The 19,212-nt window shown below is 42.4% G+C and overlaps 1 protein-coding gene across 3 annotated transcripts; it reads left to right on the forward strand.

Moving 5' to 3' along the window:
• The first annotated feature begins 636 nt into the window (after nt 1-636).
• LOC126510725 (interferon alpha-1-like) lies at nt 637-13,537 on the forward strand. Of its 3 annotated transcripts, none has more exons than XM_050157402.1 (2): nt 637-746; nt 1,205-2,708. In XM_050157402.1, exon 2 carries the CDS (start codon nt 1,853-1,855, stop codon nt 2,390-2,392), a length of 540 nt encoding a protein of 179 aa, XP_050013359.1. In that variant the 5' UTR covers nt 637-746; nt 1,205-1,852; the 3' UTR covers nt 2,393-2,708. The 3 variants fall into 3 exon arrangements, 2 of the variants coding, with proteins under 2 accessions (XP_050013359.1, XP_050013360.1); XR_007594475.1 differs by lacking the exon at nt 1,205-2,708 and adding an exon at nt 11,114-13,537 and having other exon boundaries at nt 638-746; XM_050157403.1 differs by having other exon boundaries at nt 655-746; nt 1,763-2,708.
• The last annotated feature ends 5,675 nt before the right edge of the window (nt 13,538-19,212 follow it).

The following is a 19,212-nucleotide window of genomic DNA, read 5'->3' on the forward strand; positions in this document are numbered from 1 at the left end:
CATACTCCACACCTAACACACACACACTCAGCATACTTGCATATAGACACACATTGCATCACACAAAAAAGCACATTCACATTCACATAAGCACACACACATATACACACACACTCCCCCCACATAAGTATACATCCCCCCACAAAAGTGCACTCACATGCACATTTACACATTCTCACATGTACATGCCCCCCCACTCAAACACACATACATTTCCACACATATGTACACACATGTGCACACACTCACACGCTGGTGAACAAACATCTACACTTACATACATGCTCTCTCTCTCTCACACACACACACACACACATACACACACCTATAAACAATGCTCATGCACACACACACCCAGTCATACACAAGAGTAATAAGAAGTAAATACCTCAAAACTAAGATTCCTGTGAGTTTTTTTTTTCTTGAGTCGAAGTGGGAAGCGCCACTTCTAAGCAAGACTTTGGAGGGGAAGGCACACCTTTTATCTGGATATTTGAGGTGGGACCACTCACCTTTAACCCAGATCCTTTGAGAAGGGAAGACCCACCTATATACTGAGGCACACCTTCTGCTGGAATCCCATAGAGGACATGAAAGAAGAAAGCTTTTGAACTTTGCCTGCTTGCTCTCACCTTGATTGCAAGCCTATTCCTTCACTGTAATTAGAGCCTACTTTTTCTGGACCCCAGCATGTTAGGAAGCCCACATAAGACGTCCAGCCTCATGGGGTGAATAAATCCATAAAGGTAAGGATCTCAAGTGTGACAAATGAAAGTTTTTGTTTTGAGATGTTATTACTCTTATTACTCCTCTGTATTATTGGGAGTGTGTGTGTGTGAGTATTGTGAATAGATGTGTGTATGTATGTGTGTGACAGAGAGCATGTCTGTGAGTGTACCCACAGGTGTGTGTGCACCACTGTGTGAGTGTGTGTGTGAATTTATGTTTGTGTTTGAGTGTGTGGTTTTGTGTTTACATGTGTGAAGTTGTAAATGTGTAGGTGAGTACATTTTTGAGGAGGTAAATGTGTGCTTATGTGAGTGTGATTTATGTAATGGTGTGAGGGTTTTGTATGGATGGATGCAGTGTGTGTGTGTGTGTGTGTGTGTATGTGTGTGTAGACACAAGTTCTTACCATGTGTGAATGTGCTCATTGGAGTCCGACTTAGGAGAGTTTGTTTCTCTCTTTCAACCCTGGACTCAGCGTATCAAGCTTGAACAGCAAGGCTTTGCACCTGGATACCTCATGATGGCATGACAATTACTGGAAGAATAGCGAAGAAACACTAATGATGCAATGAACATCTTATGTAAATCAATATTAGAGTTAATGAAGGCATTTGAAGTGTACCATTACATCGATACTTTTAATTTAGAAATAATTCGCATCACACCTTACATATGATATAAGTATTTATTTAAATAATATAAAGAAAACCCAATGTAAAATCAATTTAAATAACTTTTAAATAAAATTTGGGGAGGAACTTTATCTTTAAATTAGATAAAATAGAGTAAGTTTCAAACAAGGCATGATCATCTGTGGGGTAACCGTTAATGACAAAGCATTGAGAAACAGAAAAGTGCTGGAAACAACAGCTTTCTGAGGGCAGCGGTGAAAGAGGAAACAAAGATGAAAACCAAAATGGTTTAGAAAAAAGTGTCTAGACACAAGCAGAGGATGAGCTCAAGAAAGTGAAAAGACAAGTCGGATGTAGGGGCGGGCATTCAGAAAACGAAAACTAATTTTTCCCTATATAAGTCCTGAAGGAATGATGGTATTCATAGAACCTAGAGGGGAAGGTTGAGAATCACACAGCCAACAGGACCAGCAGCACCTGCAACATCCACAATGGCCAGACCCTGTGGTTTCCTGATGATCCTGGTGCTGATGAGCTACTGGTCAACCTGCTCTCTAGGATGTGACCTGAGTAAGATTGACAACTTCATGAACAAGACTCTCTTGAACCTCCTGGTACCAAAGAAGCAATCCTCCCGTCTTAACTGTTTGAAGGAAAAAAAGGACTTTCAATGTCCTCTGGAGAAGATGGATGCCCAGCAGATCCCAAAGCCTCAACTGATCCAGGTACTGTATGACGTGATCCAGCAGAGCTATAGGCTCTTCACGTCAAAGGAGTCATCTGCTGCATGGGAGACAATCCCCCGAGAGAAATTCCGCAATATCCTCTACAGTCAGCTCAATGCCAAACAGTCCTGTCTGGTGCAGCACGAGGGGGAATACCCTGTGAAGAAATATTTCAAGAATATCACTGTCTATCTCAGAAAGAAGAAACACAGCCCCTGTGCTTGGACGGTGGTCAGAGATGAAGTCTGGAGAGCCTGGTCTCTCTCAGCCAACTTGCTAAAAGGATTCAACAAGGAGGAGGAGTAACTCCTGAGGAGTCTCCTGGGATTGGACACTGGACCTCACTAAGTTCTCCACTAAAAACTCTTGTTCATTTTGGCATGAATTCAATCAACCTGCTTAGGTGTTTCAGCAGAACAGAGACAATTTGGGTCTACATATGAAAGCATTTGTTCCTTCATCCTCTTTGCTGTATCTGTGTATGTATTTACTCATTTTACTATTTATATAATTTAAGTTATTTAAATTCAATCTTAAAATTTTATATTTTCTTTAATGTAGCAAACCATCCTGTGCGACTAAATTATTTTGTTTTCTATTAAATTTTGCTATATGGAACATTTTTAATTTCTTAATTCTGTAATTATCCAATTTTCCCAGTATTTTTAAGAGGATACTTTACACCATACAAATTATACAAATGAACAAAATGTCAAAAAATTGAGCAGGATGCATGTGTGCATGGCATAGTGCTTAGACAAACCCTGCATCTGTCCCTCTACTTCTCTCCAGGATGTAGTATTCTCTGTGTGGACAGTCAGCATGCTGTCCAGAACCTTGTTCCTGTCACATTGTGACTTGGTCCTCTTTGATGTCACATTCACCAGAGTAATCCTCCCTCTGAACTCCCTGACCTCTGGGACCTTTCATCCACTCTCAACTTCTGTGAGTTTGGCAGTTTGGCGTTCTAAATATGAGTGAGATCATGTGCAGTGATATAAAATAGATCACAGAAAAATGATCAGCCTGCCTGAATACCACAGCAAACATACCAAGAAGAAGTCAGTAAACCAACTCCATTCATAATAGTCTCAAAAATATACCTGAATAAATCCCACCATGGAAGTGAAATGCCTCTGAAATTAATCGTCCCTCTCCATTTCATGGGTTTTTCTCCTCTTTCTCCTCCTCCTCCTTTTCATCCTTCTACTCTGTCTTAGTGCTTCTAGGTTTGCACAGGGGCATCTCCTGGAACCTTAGAGGCCCCACCCCTGAGGACAATGAATCTCTCTCTCAGCAGCCACCAGTTGCCATAGTTGCTCATCTACAAGTGGAATTTCCTGTGTTTTCCAAGCTGGGATGCGGTCTGGCTTGGTCTTGTTCATTCAGTCTCAGCCACTCTCAGTTCATCTGTGCAGCTCCCGTGCTGGTCCAAGAGCACTGCTTTGCTGCAGTCATGCACGGTTTCTGGATCTTGCAATCCTTCTGCTCCCTCTTCTGCAATGATGCTCAGGGCCAGGAAGTCAGCCCTGTATTTTCTGCTCCGTGACCACTTGTTGGTTTCTGCGTTCATTGCCATCTGCTGCAGGAGGCTCCTGTGGTAGGGGTAGTAATCCCACAGTAACACTCTCTTAGACACATGCTGTAATCTGAAATCAGGTGTGGCCACATTACCAATACAGCACTGCTTTTGTTCTTTGGTGTCTTCATGGGAGAAAAAAAATTGGTAATTTCTGGGAGAAATAAAATTTCTATTTTTATTTGGATTGTGTGGTGGTTTAGATAGGAATAGCCCCATAGACTCATGTGTTTGAATGAGGAGTGGCCGTATTAGGAGGTGCAGCCTTGTTGGAGTAGGCATGGCCTTCTTGTTGGAAGTGTGTCACTGTGGGCTGGACTTTGAGGTCTTATATGCTAAGGCTAGGTCTAGTGTGGTCGACCCCGTCTGCGGCCTCTGGAACAACGTGTAGAACTCTTGCTCATTCCCTAGTAGCTTGTCTGCCTGCATGCTGCCATGTCTCCCACCAGGAGGATGATGGACTACACCTCTGAAACGTTAAGCCACCCCCAGTTAAATGTTTTCCTTTATCAGAGTTGGTGTGGTCATGTTGTCTCTTCACAGCAATAGAAACCCCAACTAAGACAGACTACTTTGCACATGAAGATCCCTTGGACATATAGAAACTTTCCTAACAACATTATTGTATTTAAAAACATAGATCTTTCCCACTGAAATTAGTAGCTAATGTTGCTGCTACTCCTGCCCTACTTGGACGATTTGCCAGCTCCATTATTCAGCTTCATTTCCAAAGACATCATATTTTTTGGTTCATTGCCACAAAACAACATCAGCATCTTCTTTCTAGGAGAGTAGAAAAGAGAAAGAAAGCAGATACGGAGACTTCTACCATCAAATGAACATCTTAAGGACAGAAGAGTTAATGGAAAAGTATAGACAGTTGAAGCACTGAAAGCCTCTGCTGTCTCTTAAAACAGTATAAACATCTCTATAATGAGACACATTGGAACTGAAGATCAATCACGGAGACCAATACTCAATAAGGAATTGACGGCTTACAAATACTTTATATAGGGATCAGTGTCCTAGACCAACACTGAGAGTGGCAGTACATATGAACCTATGCATTACACATGATGCACTGTTTAACAGCAGCACATACTATATATAATATTACACACAGCTTTCTTTCTGATATATTCCCAGTACCTCCCTCCTTTCCAGACTCCATTATTCAGCCTCATAGTCCTGGTTTCCTGCTTCCTGATATGGAAAGCCCTAGTGTGTGCTCCTCATTCTGTCCTCATTCGCCACCTCTGCTCACTGCACAACTGATTTCTATTATGTCTCTAATTCTGGCTATTAATTTTTGGAAATGCATAACCACCAGTTGAAAACAAAAAAAGAGAGAGAGACTTTTCAAGGTTTGTAAAAAGCTCTCATGTGAGAGAATTTGGAACTGAGAGAGAGTTCTTCTAATGACCTAATGCTGGCTTTGGCAAAGAAAAGGAAGAAGGAAGGGAGGGAAAGAGAGAGAGAGAGAGAGAGAGAGAGAGAGAGAGAGAGAGAGAGAGAGAGAGAGAGAGAGAGAGAGAGAGAGAGAGAGAGAGAGAGAGAGAGAGAGAGAGAGAGAGAGAGAGAGAGCAGAATCTTCATAGCTGGCAAACTTTAGAGAGGAAGGGAACCACCTGTTCCCCATGACCTGCAAGGAAAAGTCAGAGTATTACTGGCCTGCTTTCTGCAGAATTCTGTTTCCTGGCAGATTTTTTCTCCACAGCTGAAACAGGCTTTTCTACAGAAGAACTAGCTTCAGTTTGGAAGACTCGATTTCACTCACTTTTCATAAGAGAGAGGGAACATCTTCCCTGGTCCATACATGTCATGTCTTCGGGACAATGGACAGATCAATGTCACAAACAGTTACTAAGAATTTTTTCCCTTTAGCCTTCTGTAGAGGAAGTTCTCTAGAAAAGGAGGGGTCTGTGTGTATTCCCCCTAGAAGCTATCTACAACCACCTCAGTGTCTGATCTCACATCTTTTTGAGCAGTAGGTAAAGCATTTGGGATGCATTGTGATACTGAGCAAACCATGCCCCCAGCTAGGAATTCTGTAGCATAGTTTCTGAACCTGCTGAAGAGCTGCTCTGTTCTCCACCTGCTGCTCTGCCTACTGAGACCAGCAGCAATGGGCTTGATAAATGCTCTGATATAATACATGGAGGGAGAAATATGGCTGCCAAGGAAATCCTACAGGTTCATCAAATCCTCTTTCCTTTTTTAATTGTTTTTATTGAGCTATACATTTTCTCCACTCACATCCCTTCCTTCCTGCTCCTCTTCTACCTTCTCCCATGACCCCCATGCTCCCAATTTACTCAGGATATCTTGTCTTTTTTTCCCCTTCCTATGTAGATCCATGTATGTCTCTCTTAGGGTCCTCATTGTTGTCTAGGTTCTCTGGGATTGTGAATTGTAGGCTGGTTTTTCTTTGCTTTGTGTCTAAATGCCACTTATGAATGAATACATATTATATTTCTCTTTCTCAGTCTGAGTTACCTCACTCAATATGTTTTAACTTAGTTCCATCCATTTGCATGCAAATTTCAAGATGTCATTATTTTTACTGCTGTATAGTACTCTATTGTGTAAATGTACCACTTTTTCTTTATCCATTCTTTGGTTGAGGGGTAGCTAGATTATTTCCTGGTTCTGGCTATTACAAATAATGCAACTATGAACATAGTACATGCCCTTAATCCAAGCATTCCCTTAAAACCTAGCAGCGGCAGGCAGATCTCTGTGGGTTCAAGCACAGATATATATATAGTGAGTTCCAGGCCAGTCATGGCTACATATTAAAACTTTTTTTTTCTAAAAAAAAAAAAGCCCAGTGCCTGGTATTGGATACTTCCTTTTAAGCTGTTGGTCACATTCAGTTTGCTGTCTCTGCTTCCCAATAAGGTAAACTGTGTAAACTCTCAGCTTCCTGCTCCTGCCAGCATTCCATCATGATAGATTCCCATCACTTAGGAAACATAGCCAAAATAAGGCCTTCTTGCTTTAAGTTTCTTTTGGCTCTGGTCTTTTATCACAACAATATAAAAGTACCTAAGGTATTTCTGAATTTGTATTTCTACCAATACATTAGTGTAGGCTCAGCTTTCATTATACGTTGGGGGAGTCTGCTTGTTCGTTTCCCAGCTGCCCAGATTCCTGAAATAATTACACTGTAATCTGTATTAACTGCAATACTGTTGGGTCAATAGCTTAAGCATATTTCTAGCTAACTCTTATATCTTAAATTAACCCATTTCTATTAATCTGTGTATCTCCACGGGGCTGTGGCTTACTGGCAAGGTTTTGGTGTGTCTGTCTCCTGCAGGCAGCTCATGGCTTCTCTCTGACTCTGCCTACTCTCTCTATGTACCTATTTCAGCCTGGCTTTACTTTGTTAAGCCATTGGCTGAAAGCAGTTTCTTTATTAATTAATGACAATAAAATATATTCACAGCATACAGCACCTCCCATATCAATCATAGAAGCATCTTTGTGTGGTGGATGGCAGTTAACACCAAAGCTCACAACTGGGCAAAATACAGAGAATAAATGTCCTGTGGGATGCTCAGTCATTGATAAGAAGTCTCAGGTAACATCTCTGAAGAGGGGGCGGAGAGAGTGCAAGAGCCAGAATTCAGAGGACCGAGGCAGAACAATGTTTTCTGGATGTGGCAGAAGGGTTGAATTCATGAACTCATGGCAGCTGGGATGTCTGCACAGAAGCTGCACAAGCTCAAACAAAACAGTGTAGCTGGGTGAGTGGCACATATACTCCAGGGTTAGCTAAAGAGCTAAAGAAAGATCAGCTTTCTTTAGATGTGTGGTTCCTTCTATGTGTGTGGCCCCACACCCATGCACATATGGGCAGCAGTGGGTTACCAAATCAACAGACGATAGAAAGTTGTGAAGGGCACATGGAGAGAAGGAGCAGGGAGGACTTGAAGGGGGGAAGTGGGAGATGAATATGATATAAATACATTGTGTGCATTGATGGAATTCTCAAAGAATAGATAATATCATACTTGCAAATAGATAATATACTTTTCCTTAGCACACAGGCAGTTCCGTTCACTTCTACCACAACCCTGAATCTAAACAAACAATAAACAGCAGGGAAGTTGGGTTGGGGTTGTTTGCTATTGAAGCCCCCCTTCTCTGCTCTGATTCCTTGTTGCAGCTTCTTTGGCTCATGCATCTCATATCCATTTCTATTTTCCGTATGGTCTGATAGGTCCTTCCAGAAAAGCTTTATCTCAGTCCTTCCTAAGATACTGATTACAGATGTATTTGTATGTTTTGCCCAAAAAGTTGCCAAATGAATGTCATTCACAATAGTGTTGTTGAGAATACTGTCTTAACCTTTTCAAGGATTTGAGACCAGAGATGACTCACAATGAATATGAAATACATTTTTCTATTATCATTTTTAAAACAGCATTATTATTATGTTAAGAGTAAATTAGGAGGGGGAAGAGGAATTTTGGGAATCAGAGGAGTTGAGGACACTGGGAAAGAGTCAACTAAGCAGGGCTTATGGGGACACACAGACATGAAGCAGCAATCATGGCGCCCCCATGGGTCTTTATTAGGCCCTCTGCATATATGTTATGGCTGTTGGTTTGGTGTTTTATGGGGACTCTAGACAGTAGGAGTGGGGTGTCTCTGACGTTTTTGCCTGATCTCGGGACACTTTCCCTCCTACTAGGTTGCCTTGCTCAGTCTTGGTGTGAGGGTTTGTGCCTGATCTTACTGTGTTTTGTTGTGACTGTGTTTGGTTGATGCCCTGGGAGGTATGCTCTTTTCTGGGGGGCGATGGGGTGGGGAAAGTGGGTCTGGAAAAGAGGGGAGAGGGAACTGGGAGGAGTGGAGGAAGGGGAAATTGTGGGTTGGAATATGTTGTATGAGAGAAGAATAAATACAATTTCTTTTAAAAAGGGTTTCAGAGCATTAGATTTCCTTCCTCCTAATTCTATTCTTCATCTCGAGATGGCATTTTCGTTGCCTGAATGAAAAATTCACTAGATGTGTTTATTCCCTTTCTCTGGATTAGTGCTCCAGTGACTGGAGTCAGGTTGTCAGTCTTTCGTGATGTGGTTGTTTTTACTCTTCCTTTCTGTCCCCAGAGATCATCACAGCTAGATTAACCCAAAGAACATCAGCTGGCAGGTCTTAGAAGGCTGGGACTGATAAGACCCTGAGGGTGGCTCTTCTTTGTGGCTCTCTCACAAACAGACATCTTCCAACTTCATTCCTGTCAGGAATAACCTTCTTTCTTTCCCTCTACAATATCCATCCCTCATTTTTTTTCTTTCTAACACTTGGAGATTTTTTTTTCCAAGAAGTAACTTCTCTTTCACTTTTATGACATTTGGGGCTTACATCTGTTTTCACTTTGTCAACAAATAGCTATGGAGCTTTACTTTCTCGAGAAGAAGAAATGAGAAATTTAAAAAGCTTTTATCTTAGCTAAATTTGGAAGGGCATGCCTGTATCCCAATACCTAGAAGACCAAGGCATGAGAAATGTGAGTTCATGGCCAGCCTGGGCAACATAGTGAGACTTCATCTCAAACAAAAATTCTGTGTCTTAAAAAGTATAGAGGTAAACACACATACGCACACACACACACACACACACACACACACAATCGCTGCTACCACCTTCTTTGACTTCCTGTGGTTGAATTCTAACCTCTGAATGAAGTACGAGGTAATACCAGATGAGCAAACTACACCTTTTCCAATAAACTATCATGAAAAGATAAGGTATAAAATTCTTCTCTTGTGACAGTTTAAATCTAGAATGAAAAATCATAAAGAAGTGAAATGTATTACACCTTAACAGATTAGCCTGCAACCCACTTTAGTACCAGAGTGGTCACAGACAATAAAGCAAAAACAATAAAGTCAAGCCGAGTATGTGACCTAAACTTTTGGTGAAGGAGAACCTCAATCAATAAATTCCATTGCCAAATCAGAAAATTTGAGGACGACAAGGGTTCAATGGTGCTAGAGTTGGAAACAAAATTTATGTTTGAGAATATAATAATTAGTTTGCTACTGAATGATATAAAGATGGTACAAACATCTGCTGCCATCACCTGGAGGGACTGTTGATACTTTTGATATGTATGCATCTGGACAGCAGTTCACCACTGAGAGCTAAGGCCTTTCATTAAAGCACCCAACCAAGAGAGCAAAGACCTTGGGAGCTCCCTATTTTATAAAAAGCACCTCTTCCTTCATAGAGAGTACTGTGGTCATGGAGATGTGAGAAAGCCTTGTCTCTGAAAGGGAGTCTAGCAAGTGTGGGCTAGGGATGCTTTGTCACCCTAGCCCCGAGGAAAGAGATGGAGGAGTGAGGTGGGGTTGGGGACATGACGTTAGAACTAGAATCTCGGCAGTGAGCCCCAGAAGGGAGTTGGATGGTCCAAGGATGATTGGCACACCCAGGGGGCACCGTAGCCCTCAGTGGTGGGCAGAAAGGGTGATGTGTACATTAACACTGACTTGTGGCCCCATGTGGCAGTCACATACGCCAGCACAGACTCGTTCTAGGGAATGCCAGAGAAGCTCATTCACAGCTCACGCTCAACCTCTGCTGAATCAAATAATGAATCAAGCCATATCCTTTACTCTGAAGGGTTTATTGGGCATGGTTGGCTTGGTAAAGCCTCGGGCAAATATCGCAACCCATAGGTGTGAGGAAGCCTGGCTTTCTCTTAAAAGGAAGGAGAGTGAAAATGGTGGTACAGAACTAAAAAAAGAAGTTGTCTCTAAAAAAGAAATATGTGATCATTAATTAATTTTAAAAAAAGAGCCCCTGTATGCAAGTCCCCGATTGTTTGATCCATGTAAGTATTTCTGAGTTGGAGCCAAGCAGTTCTCACTGTTGACTAAGAGTCTATTTGGATTGGCCTGTCCAAAGTTCACTGGAAAAACTAACTTCTATTATAAAGTTAACAGTCTCGCCTTTGGATATCTTGTTAGATAGTATGGAAATTATACAAATAGAAATGAAAAAAAAGAAGTGAAAGTTAAGATAAACGGTCATAAAATGAACATTCTTGACTACCTACTTAAGAACAATGCACGTACAGAATGTCCTCAGAGAACTTAAGGTCCAAAGTTCACCGAGGTCCGGTTCAGCCAGGCTAACAGCATCTTTCCCCCATGATCCTCCTGATCCTTCTCCTTGCCACCCCAGTGGTGTGCAGCGATGGCCTTGGATCTCTGGCTTATGACCTGTCTCAGAACTCCCCCATGCTTAGCAGGAAACCTTTGTGCTCTTGGGCCAAAATGAGGAGAATCGTTCTCTTTCTAGTGTCTGAAGGAGGGAAAAAACTTCTGGCTCTTCTGAGACACAGTGAGTGACAGCTAGATCCAGAAGTCCTAGGCCACCTCAGTCACCGATGGGATACTGCAGCATCTTCAACCTCTTCTTCCACACAGGGTGCTCCTCTGTGACCTGGGTAAACTCAGAACTGTACTCCATCAACAGCTGGAACACCTGGAAACCAGTTTGACAGATGTTGGGAGAGCAAGAATCTGCCTTGGCTACTGAGCATGGGAAAGTGGCCTTAAAGGAATACTTCCAGAGATCCCATCTCTGCCTGGGAGGGAAGAAACACAGCGAGTGTGCCTGAGAGATTGTCACTGTAGAAATCAGGAGAGCTGCAAGGGAGGCTGAGGAGGCAGAGCTGCAAGGGAGGCTGAGGATGCAGAGCTGCAACCACTGATAAAATTATCAAGAGAAACAACTTAATAACCATACACATTTGGACTTAAAGCGACTGTTCACAGACATAATCCCAGCGCTCCAGAGGCTGCAGCAGGCCGACTGACTAGACTTCAAGGCCAGCCAGGACACATAGGTTGACCTCGTCTCAAAAACCCAAATCCAAACAACCCAAAACTCCAAGAATTCCCAGTTACGAAGTTATGAAATCATTCAACCCACGCCTTAAGATTTTTGCATCAAAACTCCATCCGGTGGGGTTCGTAAGTGTGCTCTGGGATGACTCACCTCACTCCTAAGGAACTAAGTTTCTCAAATGTAAACGGGACTGGAATAATCATTGGATTGTTATATTAAACCAACACATGCGTTCTTAGAAACGAAGCAGTCAATGTACTTTCTACTGAATTCTTCAGTGCTACCCCAGAATAGTGGTTATTGGTGGAGCATTGCAGTCTGTTCTGCTTGCCCAAAAGAGAATTTCTGAGAACCTTGGGAACAAGTACTAGAAAAGATGGAACAGGGTCCCTCTGTCACAAGAACTGCTCTGGCCAGCATCGCAGGGCCCCAGCCCCTCCCCCTTGCCCTCCTCTAGCCTCACAAAACCCATTCCCCTGCCACAGTAATGTCCCTGCCTCCACTCTGCTCATTCCTGCAGGTGTTTTCGGCTTCCCTTTGTGGTTTTAGCTTCCGATCTCTATGAAGAATGAAAAGCAAAAATTGTGCAAAGCTACTCTAAGAAGTTTTGGATTTGTGTCTCGAGGCATATTTGCGGAGTGGAGGGAATGCCCAGGGTGACGCGCATCTGAAAGTGAAAGGAAGCCTTGGGGTTTGCCAGGTTCTCTAAGCGCTGTGTGGGAGCGCCCCCTGCTGGCCATGCATTGCGCACTAAGCCCACATCTTAGGAAGGGGCCAGCGCCACTGGCATGAGCGCTAGAATGTCACTGTTCTCTGAGGTTATATTGTTGCAGAAAAGATCTAGCCTCCAGCTTCAGGCAGCACATGTCTTCTTCGGGCAGTGAACGGCTGGAGGGAGACAGGCAAGAATGCGGTTTGTGTCTCCTGCCTGTTGTGAGGTCTACGCCTCTGGACACGGCGCATTATCCACGCTGTGGGACAGACCCCTAGGAACTCAGGACGGGGCTGCAGTGGTAACTATGGAGAAGTCTCGTATCTGAAGGAATGTTAAATGTAAGAGAGTGAATTCAGCTTCACAGTTAATGCCAAAATATCACATCGTGCCTGACTTTCCCGAAAGAGTGAAAATATACCTCTCACGGCTCTAAGACCTCATCCGGTGCAGATCTGTCCAGGCTCTATGCATGCTGCATTCTCTGGGAGCTCATCTGCGCACTGATCCTGTTGATTTTGAGGGCCTTGCTTCTTTGGTGTCCTTCGTCCCCTCTGACTTTTATATTCTTTCCACTTCTTCCATGGTTCCCTGAGCCCTGAGGGGAGGGATTTAATGCTGAGTGTTCCAACATCTCTCCAAGGTGTCTGTTTGGTTTTTACTCTAGGTCCCTGAACTATCTAGTCTTATGTTGTATGAGGTATGGGTTCTATCTCGTGGAGTGGACCCTAAGTCAAATCAGATATTCATTGACTACTCCCACAAGTCCCGTGCCGCTATTGTCCTAGCGTAACCACTGTAGATCCGAGCGTTTGTAGCTCGGTTGGTGTTTTACCTTTTGCTAGCATACACATACTTTACTGTACCAAAGATGCTAACATGTATGTATAGGTGAAGTCTCTCTGTAGGCACCAGCTTGACTTCACGGTCAGTGAGTTGTGTAGAGGTTATTTTCAGCAATGGTCCTTGATGTAAGTTTGAGAACAACCTATAGTCTTGGCAACAGCCTGGGTTGTTTTGGGGTTCAAATGGGACCTCTGGCTGACAACTCAATTAGACATAACCCATCCCCAGCATTGGAAGCTTCATTTGGCAGCAAGAGATGGTCACTTGAGACTCTGTCTCCCCCTTTGTTTGGAGATTTCAGTTAGATTACCTTCAGATATGTATATATTTTTAGGAAGCCTCTACTGGTGTTAAGTTTCCCTGCCATCCATCAAATGACCTTAATTTTAGCTGTCTTCTCCAAGCATCCCCTTTCTTCCCCCTCCCCCACTTGACCCTCCCATCCCAGCCCAGCCCCACCTCACACATCCATGACTATCTATTCTGTTCTCCTTTCCTAGGGAGATCTATGTGTTCTGCAGATCCTTTATACCTGTTCTCTGTGGCTTTACAGGTTGTAAGAGCTTGGTTATCATTGACTTTACAGTTAATATTTACATAGAAGAGAATATTTGTCTTTCTGGATCTGGGTTACCTCACTCAGAATGATTTTTTTTTCTAGTTCCATTGACGGACATGCAAATTTTATGATTTAATATTTTAATGGCTGAGTAACATTCCATTGTGCACCACAAATTGACACGTCTTGTTTTGTATTTTTTTTAGCCCATTTGCTGCTATCAGTAGATTGAAATTTGTGACCTTTTTTTTTTCTTTTTAGAGATATGACTTCCTGTCTTCACTTAGTTAATGCTTCTAATAACTGCTTTCCTCGAGCTGCCCTGCCATCCTGTGCAGCTGGTGGAACTTTCCTACTTAGGCTCGGTGGTATTTCTCTTTCTCCTTTGCATGTCTCCCACTGTTTTGTTGTTGTTGTTTGTTTGTTTGTTTGTTTTCTTTCTGGTTACCTCAAGGCTTATGTAAACATTGATAATGATTCCCTGCTTTTGCTTTATGTTCTTGATGCCATATTTTCTTCTCGTTATACTGTGTGTCAGCTGACTAATGGTTATAGCCATAGTTGTTTTTACTAGCCATCTCTCTGAGCATTTTAACTAGAGTCCAACGTGGTTCACTCTCACTGATGGCATCAGAGTAGCCTGGCTTTGGATACGTGTTGACTGTTGCACTTACTGGTAAGTATTAAATTGTCATATTCTCTTACACTGTTACTCTGTGCCTTTCTAGTCCAACTTGAAAAAACGCTAGTTAGTATTTCCTCTTAGGCAGTAAGGAATTCCCATCAGCTTTCACCTACTTAGAATACCGTTCATTATCTCTGTTACTTATGAAGTAACATTTGGTACTTGACCAGGTATCAAATTCTTACCTTGCTTGTTCTTTCTTTTGAAGCCTCAAGTGTGCCTCCCACTCTTTGCTGGAATTCGAGGTTGTGTTAAGTACACTGGTAGTTTGTGGCACTTGCCTTATGTGAGGTAAGTGTTTATCTCAAGGAAACAGTTGCTTCAAGATTATCTTTCTGTATTGTCTTGTATTTGTACATGTCCCAGACATCACAGAGTATATTTACACAAACCTAGATGCTATAACCACTACACTGAAGAGACACGAACGGGCCTCTCACTCCCAGCTATAAACCAGGACCGAAAGTCACACTGAAGACTGTAGGAAATTGCAATATAATAGTAGGTACTTAGGCCAATATACTTAAACACATTTCAAATACAAAATTATGGTAAATATAAGTATAAAATGTCAAGCAGTTAGTGTTCGAGGTGTTTCCGGAGAATGAGACATTCAGTGACGTGAACGGCTCTGAGACAGTGAGGCTGTGTGGATGCCAAGCTCTAGGATGTCACTGTGGGCACCTGAAAACTTCGTCGCCCTGGAGATGTAAGCTACACTAAATTTACTTCTTAACATTTTATTACTTTTTAAAAAAGTGGATAAGCCTACTACGTCATTTTTCCTTCATAAAGATTTTTAAAAACTGTTTAAACCTTTTTAATAACATGTAGATTAAAAGAAACACAAAATAAAAAAATCTCTATGTGTTTCTCTTATTAGCTTTTTTAAACCAGTTTCAAAATTTATAATTTTTTTTACTTTTCAAAATTTTTATTACGAACTCAGACACGTGATCACGGTGATCACGCCCACATACGCACCATCCTGGCCCACTCTTCCATCTCCTGTAATAACAGTGCTTCCTCTGCAGTCCCCCTGAGGAAGTCACCTGTCGCTCCCCTCGATGAATGGCCAGTCCCTCCAGACTACAGCACAGCCTTTGCTTGAGGGCTTCATGGATTCACTTTAAGCAGATACAGCTCCCTGAGCATTCCTGTTCTCCTTCTCCCTCTTCCTCTTCTTCTTCCTCTTCTGCTTGTGAACCTTATTTATTAAACATATGTTTTCCTTATCTTTTTTTAATTTATTAGATTTTTAAAAAAATAAATACCAATCCAAATTCCCACTCCCTTCTCTCCTCCCATTCCCTCCACACACCCTGTCACCCCACCCCCATTTAGTCCTAAGAGAAGGTAAGGCACATTTTTTTGTGGAAGGTCCAAGGCCCTCGCTACTACATATAGGCTGAACAAGGTATACATCCAAATAGAATAGGATCCCAAAAAGTCAGTACATACAATAGAGGTAAATCCCAGTGCCACTGCCAGTGGCCCCTCATCTGCCCCAGCCATACAACTGTCAACTACATTCAGAGGGTCTAGTTTGGTTCTATGCTTGTTCCTTCCCAGCCCAACTAGAGTTGCTGAGCTCCCATTAACAGGAAGACTGTTTCAGTGGATGAACCCTTCATGGTCTTGACCTCTTTGCTCATATTCTCTTTCCTTCCACTCTTCAACTGGACCTTGGGAGCTCAGTCCAGTGCTCTGATGTGGGTCTCTGCCTATCCCTTTCAATCAAAGAAATCCTGTCAGGGTTGAGGTCATGATTTCAAACGTTTTGGAATTAACACGTGAAAACTGTCCACATTATGGGGTACCGTGTGATGTCTTCACCTATGTCTACAGCGTGCAAAGTTTTAATCAGACTCCTGAGACACTTAACATCTTCTGACAGTGAAGTATTCAAAATGTTTTTCAAATACAAAGCATAATATCACTGCCTGTGCTTAAACTTTTAAAGGAAATTGGTGGCTGTCTCTCTTCTCCTGTCATTGCTTTTCTCTTCTCTCCTCTTCAGCTTTGTGTTCACTAGATAGAATGAATTTTTCAGCTCCGTTACACCCCATGACAGCACCGCCATGTATGTGGTTTGTCACTAACCATAATGTCCCAGCACAGCACATACTTGTATCCTGCTCTTATCTCTCCAAGCCTCTGGTATTCCCATAAATCGTATATCCATGTGTTTGGTAGGGTACTACAGCTTCTTGAGTTTTCTCCCCTTATTTTAATACCTGTCTCTTCTAATTGGTTACTTGCAAACAATGTTGAGTTTGTTCATTCTTTCTTCTGTGCGATTGAGCCTGCTGCTGTCAGAAGCTAAGGACAATCTCTTATTGGTCTGCCAGTTGGATGGATTGCTGTCAAGTTCACCATGTAGGAAAGCCAGGTGGTGGTGGTGCACATCTTTAATGCCAGCACTTGGTAGGAAGAGGCAGGTGGATCTCAGTGAGTTTGAGGCCAGCCTGGTCTACAGAGTAAGTTCCAGGACAGGCAGGACTATTACGCAGAGAAGCCCTGTCTCAAAAATAGATAGATAGATAGATAGATAGATAGATAGATAGATAGATAGATTGATTGATTGATTTAAAATATCACCATGTGGAATTGAGACCAGGTCTTGTGGTTCTTCTAAGTCTGTGATGTGATGTGTGGTTGGAAGGCTTCTTTCCAGGGACTTGAAGTTGAATGCATATACGGATGTCCTACTGAGTGGATGAGACTGGGGTCCCTGGACCTTTGTTAGTAAGGCTGGCACCAAGGCAAGGGCTACTTTAAACTCCACAACAAATCTGCTGATGGTGGGCCTATATGCAGATAGAGAGACGGTGATGGATTCCACTGCGCAAATTTTGATTAATTTCCAGTATTCTGGAAAATTTGTTCTCAGAAAATTCCTTTTTGTCCTCCTCCACGTTTTGTGTAGGATCAATTTATTCGCAGTCTCCTCTGCACTGTTTCTGTTGTCCCGTTCCCACACATGTGTTCATGACAGGTTTGCCAAGAGATTGACTGCCAGCTGCAAGTCTGGGCTGCCAGGACCGTCTACTGGGGCATTGTGTCAATGTTTAACAACGTCATGAAAAGTACTCAAATACATCCATGCTGTCATTTTTATCAGTGTTCTATGTGATTATTGTGTGTGGAGGGGGGCATTTAACAAAAATTAAAAATATCAATTGCCCCCTGGGGTAGAAAGATGAAAACTGAAAATGTAAATTTCAGATTTATGTTTGTATTGTGCTTGTGTACGTTTGTAACTATACAAGTTACCAAGTTACTTACTGTTCTTCATTTTGTTCTTAGGTGGCCAGGACACCCCAAATGCCCTTTCATTTATTTCTAAGTTCCCACATTCTGCCCTGCTGGAAGTCATAGGAGACTAATTAATATTCTTTTCTTCAAAGCCGGCATTTCCCCCTCCATCCAGTAGATGGTAGTATGACATCAGCTTACGTATTTGTTTAACACAGTCAAAGGAAGACTATGGAGTCGCGGATCTGGAGGGCAGAGAAAGAATGCCACCTGAAATCATTATTGTTCCACCATCCTGATGATCCAGTTTGACACTAGACTTCCGTCACCAAAGACAGTCTAACTAATGCATGCGCAGACAGTTGGAAAGTGTGCTACTATGTAACCCCTGGGGTTGAAGTTCCACACTTGGACCCAATAGGCCTCATGGCTGTCTTGAGTAAAGTTTGAGACAGCTTAAAAGAGTAGTCAATGTGATACTCAAACACAACTTTTAGTACTTTCCCTCATTGTAACACATCTTGATACATTTTAAGTCAGTCTTGAAGATGCCAGAGTTGCCATGACTTACCCCAGAAACCGGGTTACCACTTTTCAGTGCTTTGAGGGCAGACTGAGACTATCCTCGGGGAGAGTCTACAAAGCAGGACATGAACGCAGTTACATGTTGGATCTTAAAATGAACATGCCTTAAACTTGATTACATTCCCATTGACCGCCAGCTTACATTTGGAGTAGGGGCGCTGATCCATGCAACTGCATCGAGGTTGTTCTCAAGAACAGCTAAGTCAGTATCTGTGTCACTAATATCTCAGACCTTCTCATCTCTGGCTATATGACCATGGACTCCCATGCATGGCTGCCCCCATCCTGTCTCCCACACGCTGTGCTGACTGCAGAGCGAACCGTCCTGGTGAGAGCTGCTGGTGAACAGTAAACCCAGCCGAAGTTCTTTAAAGATATTAAGATATGCCGTGCAATGGTGGCGCACGCCTTTAATCCCAGCACTCGGGAGGCAGAGGCAGGCAGATCTCTGGGAGTTCGAGACCAGCCTGGTCTACAGAACTAGTTCCAGGACAGGTTCCAAAGCCACAGAGAAACCCTGTCTCAAAAAACCACACACACACACACAAAAAAAAAAAGATATTAAGATATTAAAGGTATTTTTCACTTTACATATTTGTTTGTAAAATATGTAAAGTCTGTAAGTTTAAAACAATCAGAGAGTAAGGCAGTGTTCAGTCTGGAAACCATGAAAGTGATGCACAGATTTGCATCACTCAGAGCCAAGTGCAAATGCTAAAATAACTCAGACAAATATTTACACACACACACACACAACAAAAGAACAATTCTTGATTGGCTTAAAGCACACACCTCAAAATTAGTCTGCATAAAGAGAAGCCTAAATGTAAGCAAGAATAAAACAAATAGACAGGCAAACACAGAAAATGGTATGAAAAAGGAAAAAACAAGTTGGAGATACTACTAATAATTAATAACAATAGCAGCCTGCTAGTGCTGGTATAACCGGCCTAACTATGTCTCCATATTGACAGCCATCTGATTTCAAGCATGGACCACTTGATTGGGAAAAAACACGTTCTCAACAAAT

Source organism: Alexandromys fortis, unplaced genomic scaffold (genome assembly GCF_014885135.2).
Source record: "Alexandromys fortis isolate MF-2015 unplaced genomic scaffold, M_Fortis_MF-2015_v1.1 scaffold_64, whole genome shotgun sequence".
Taxonomy (NCBI): domain Eukaryota; kingdom Metazoa; phylum Chordata; class Mammalia; order Rodentia; family Cricetidae; genus Alexandromys; species Alexandromys fortis.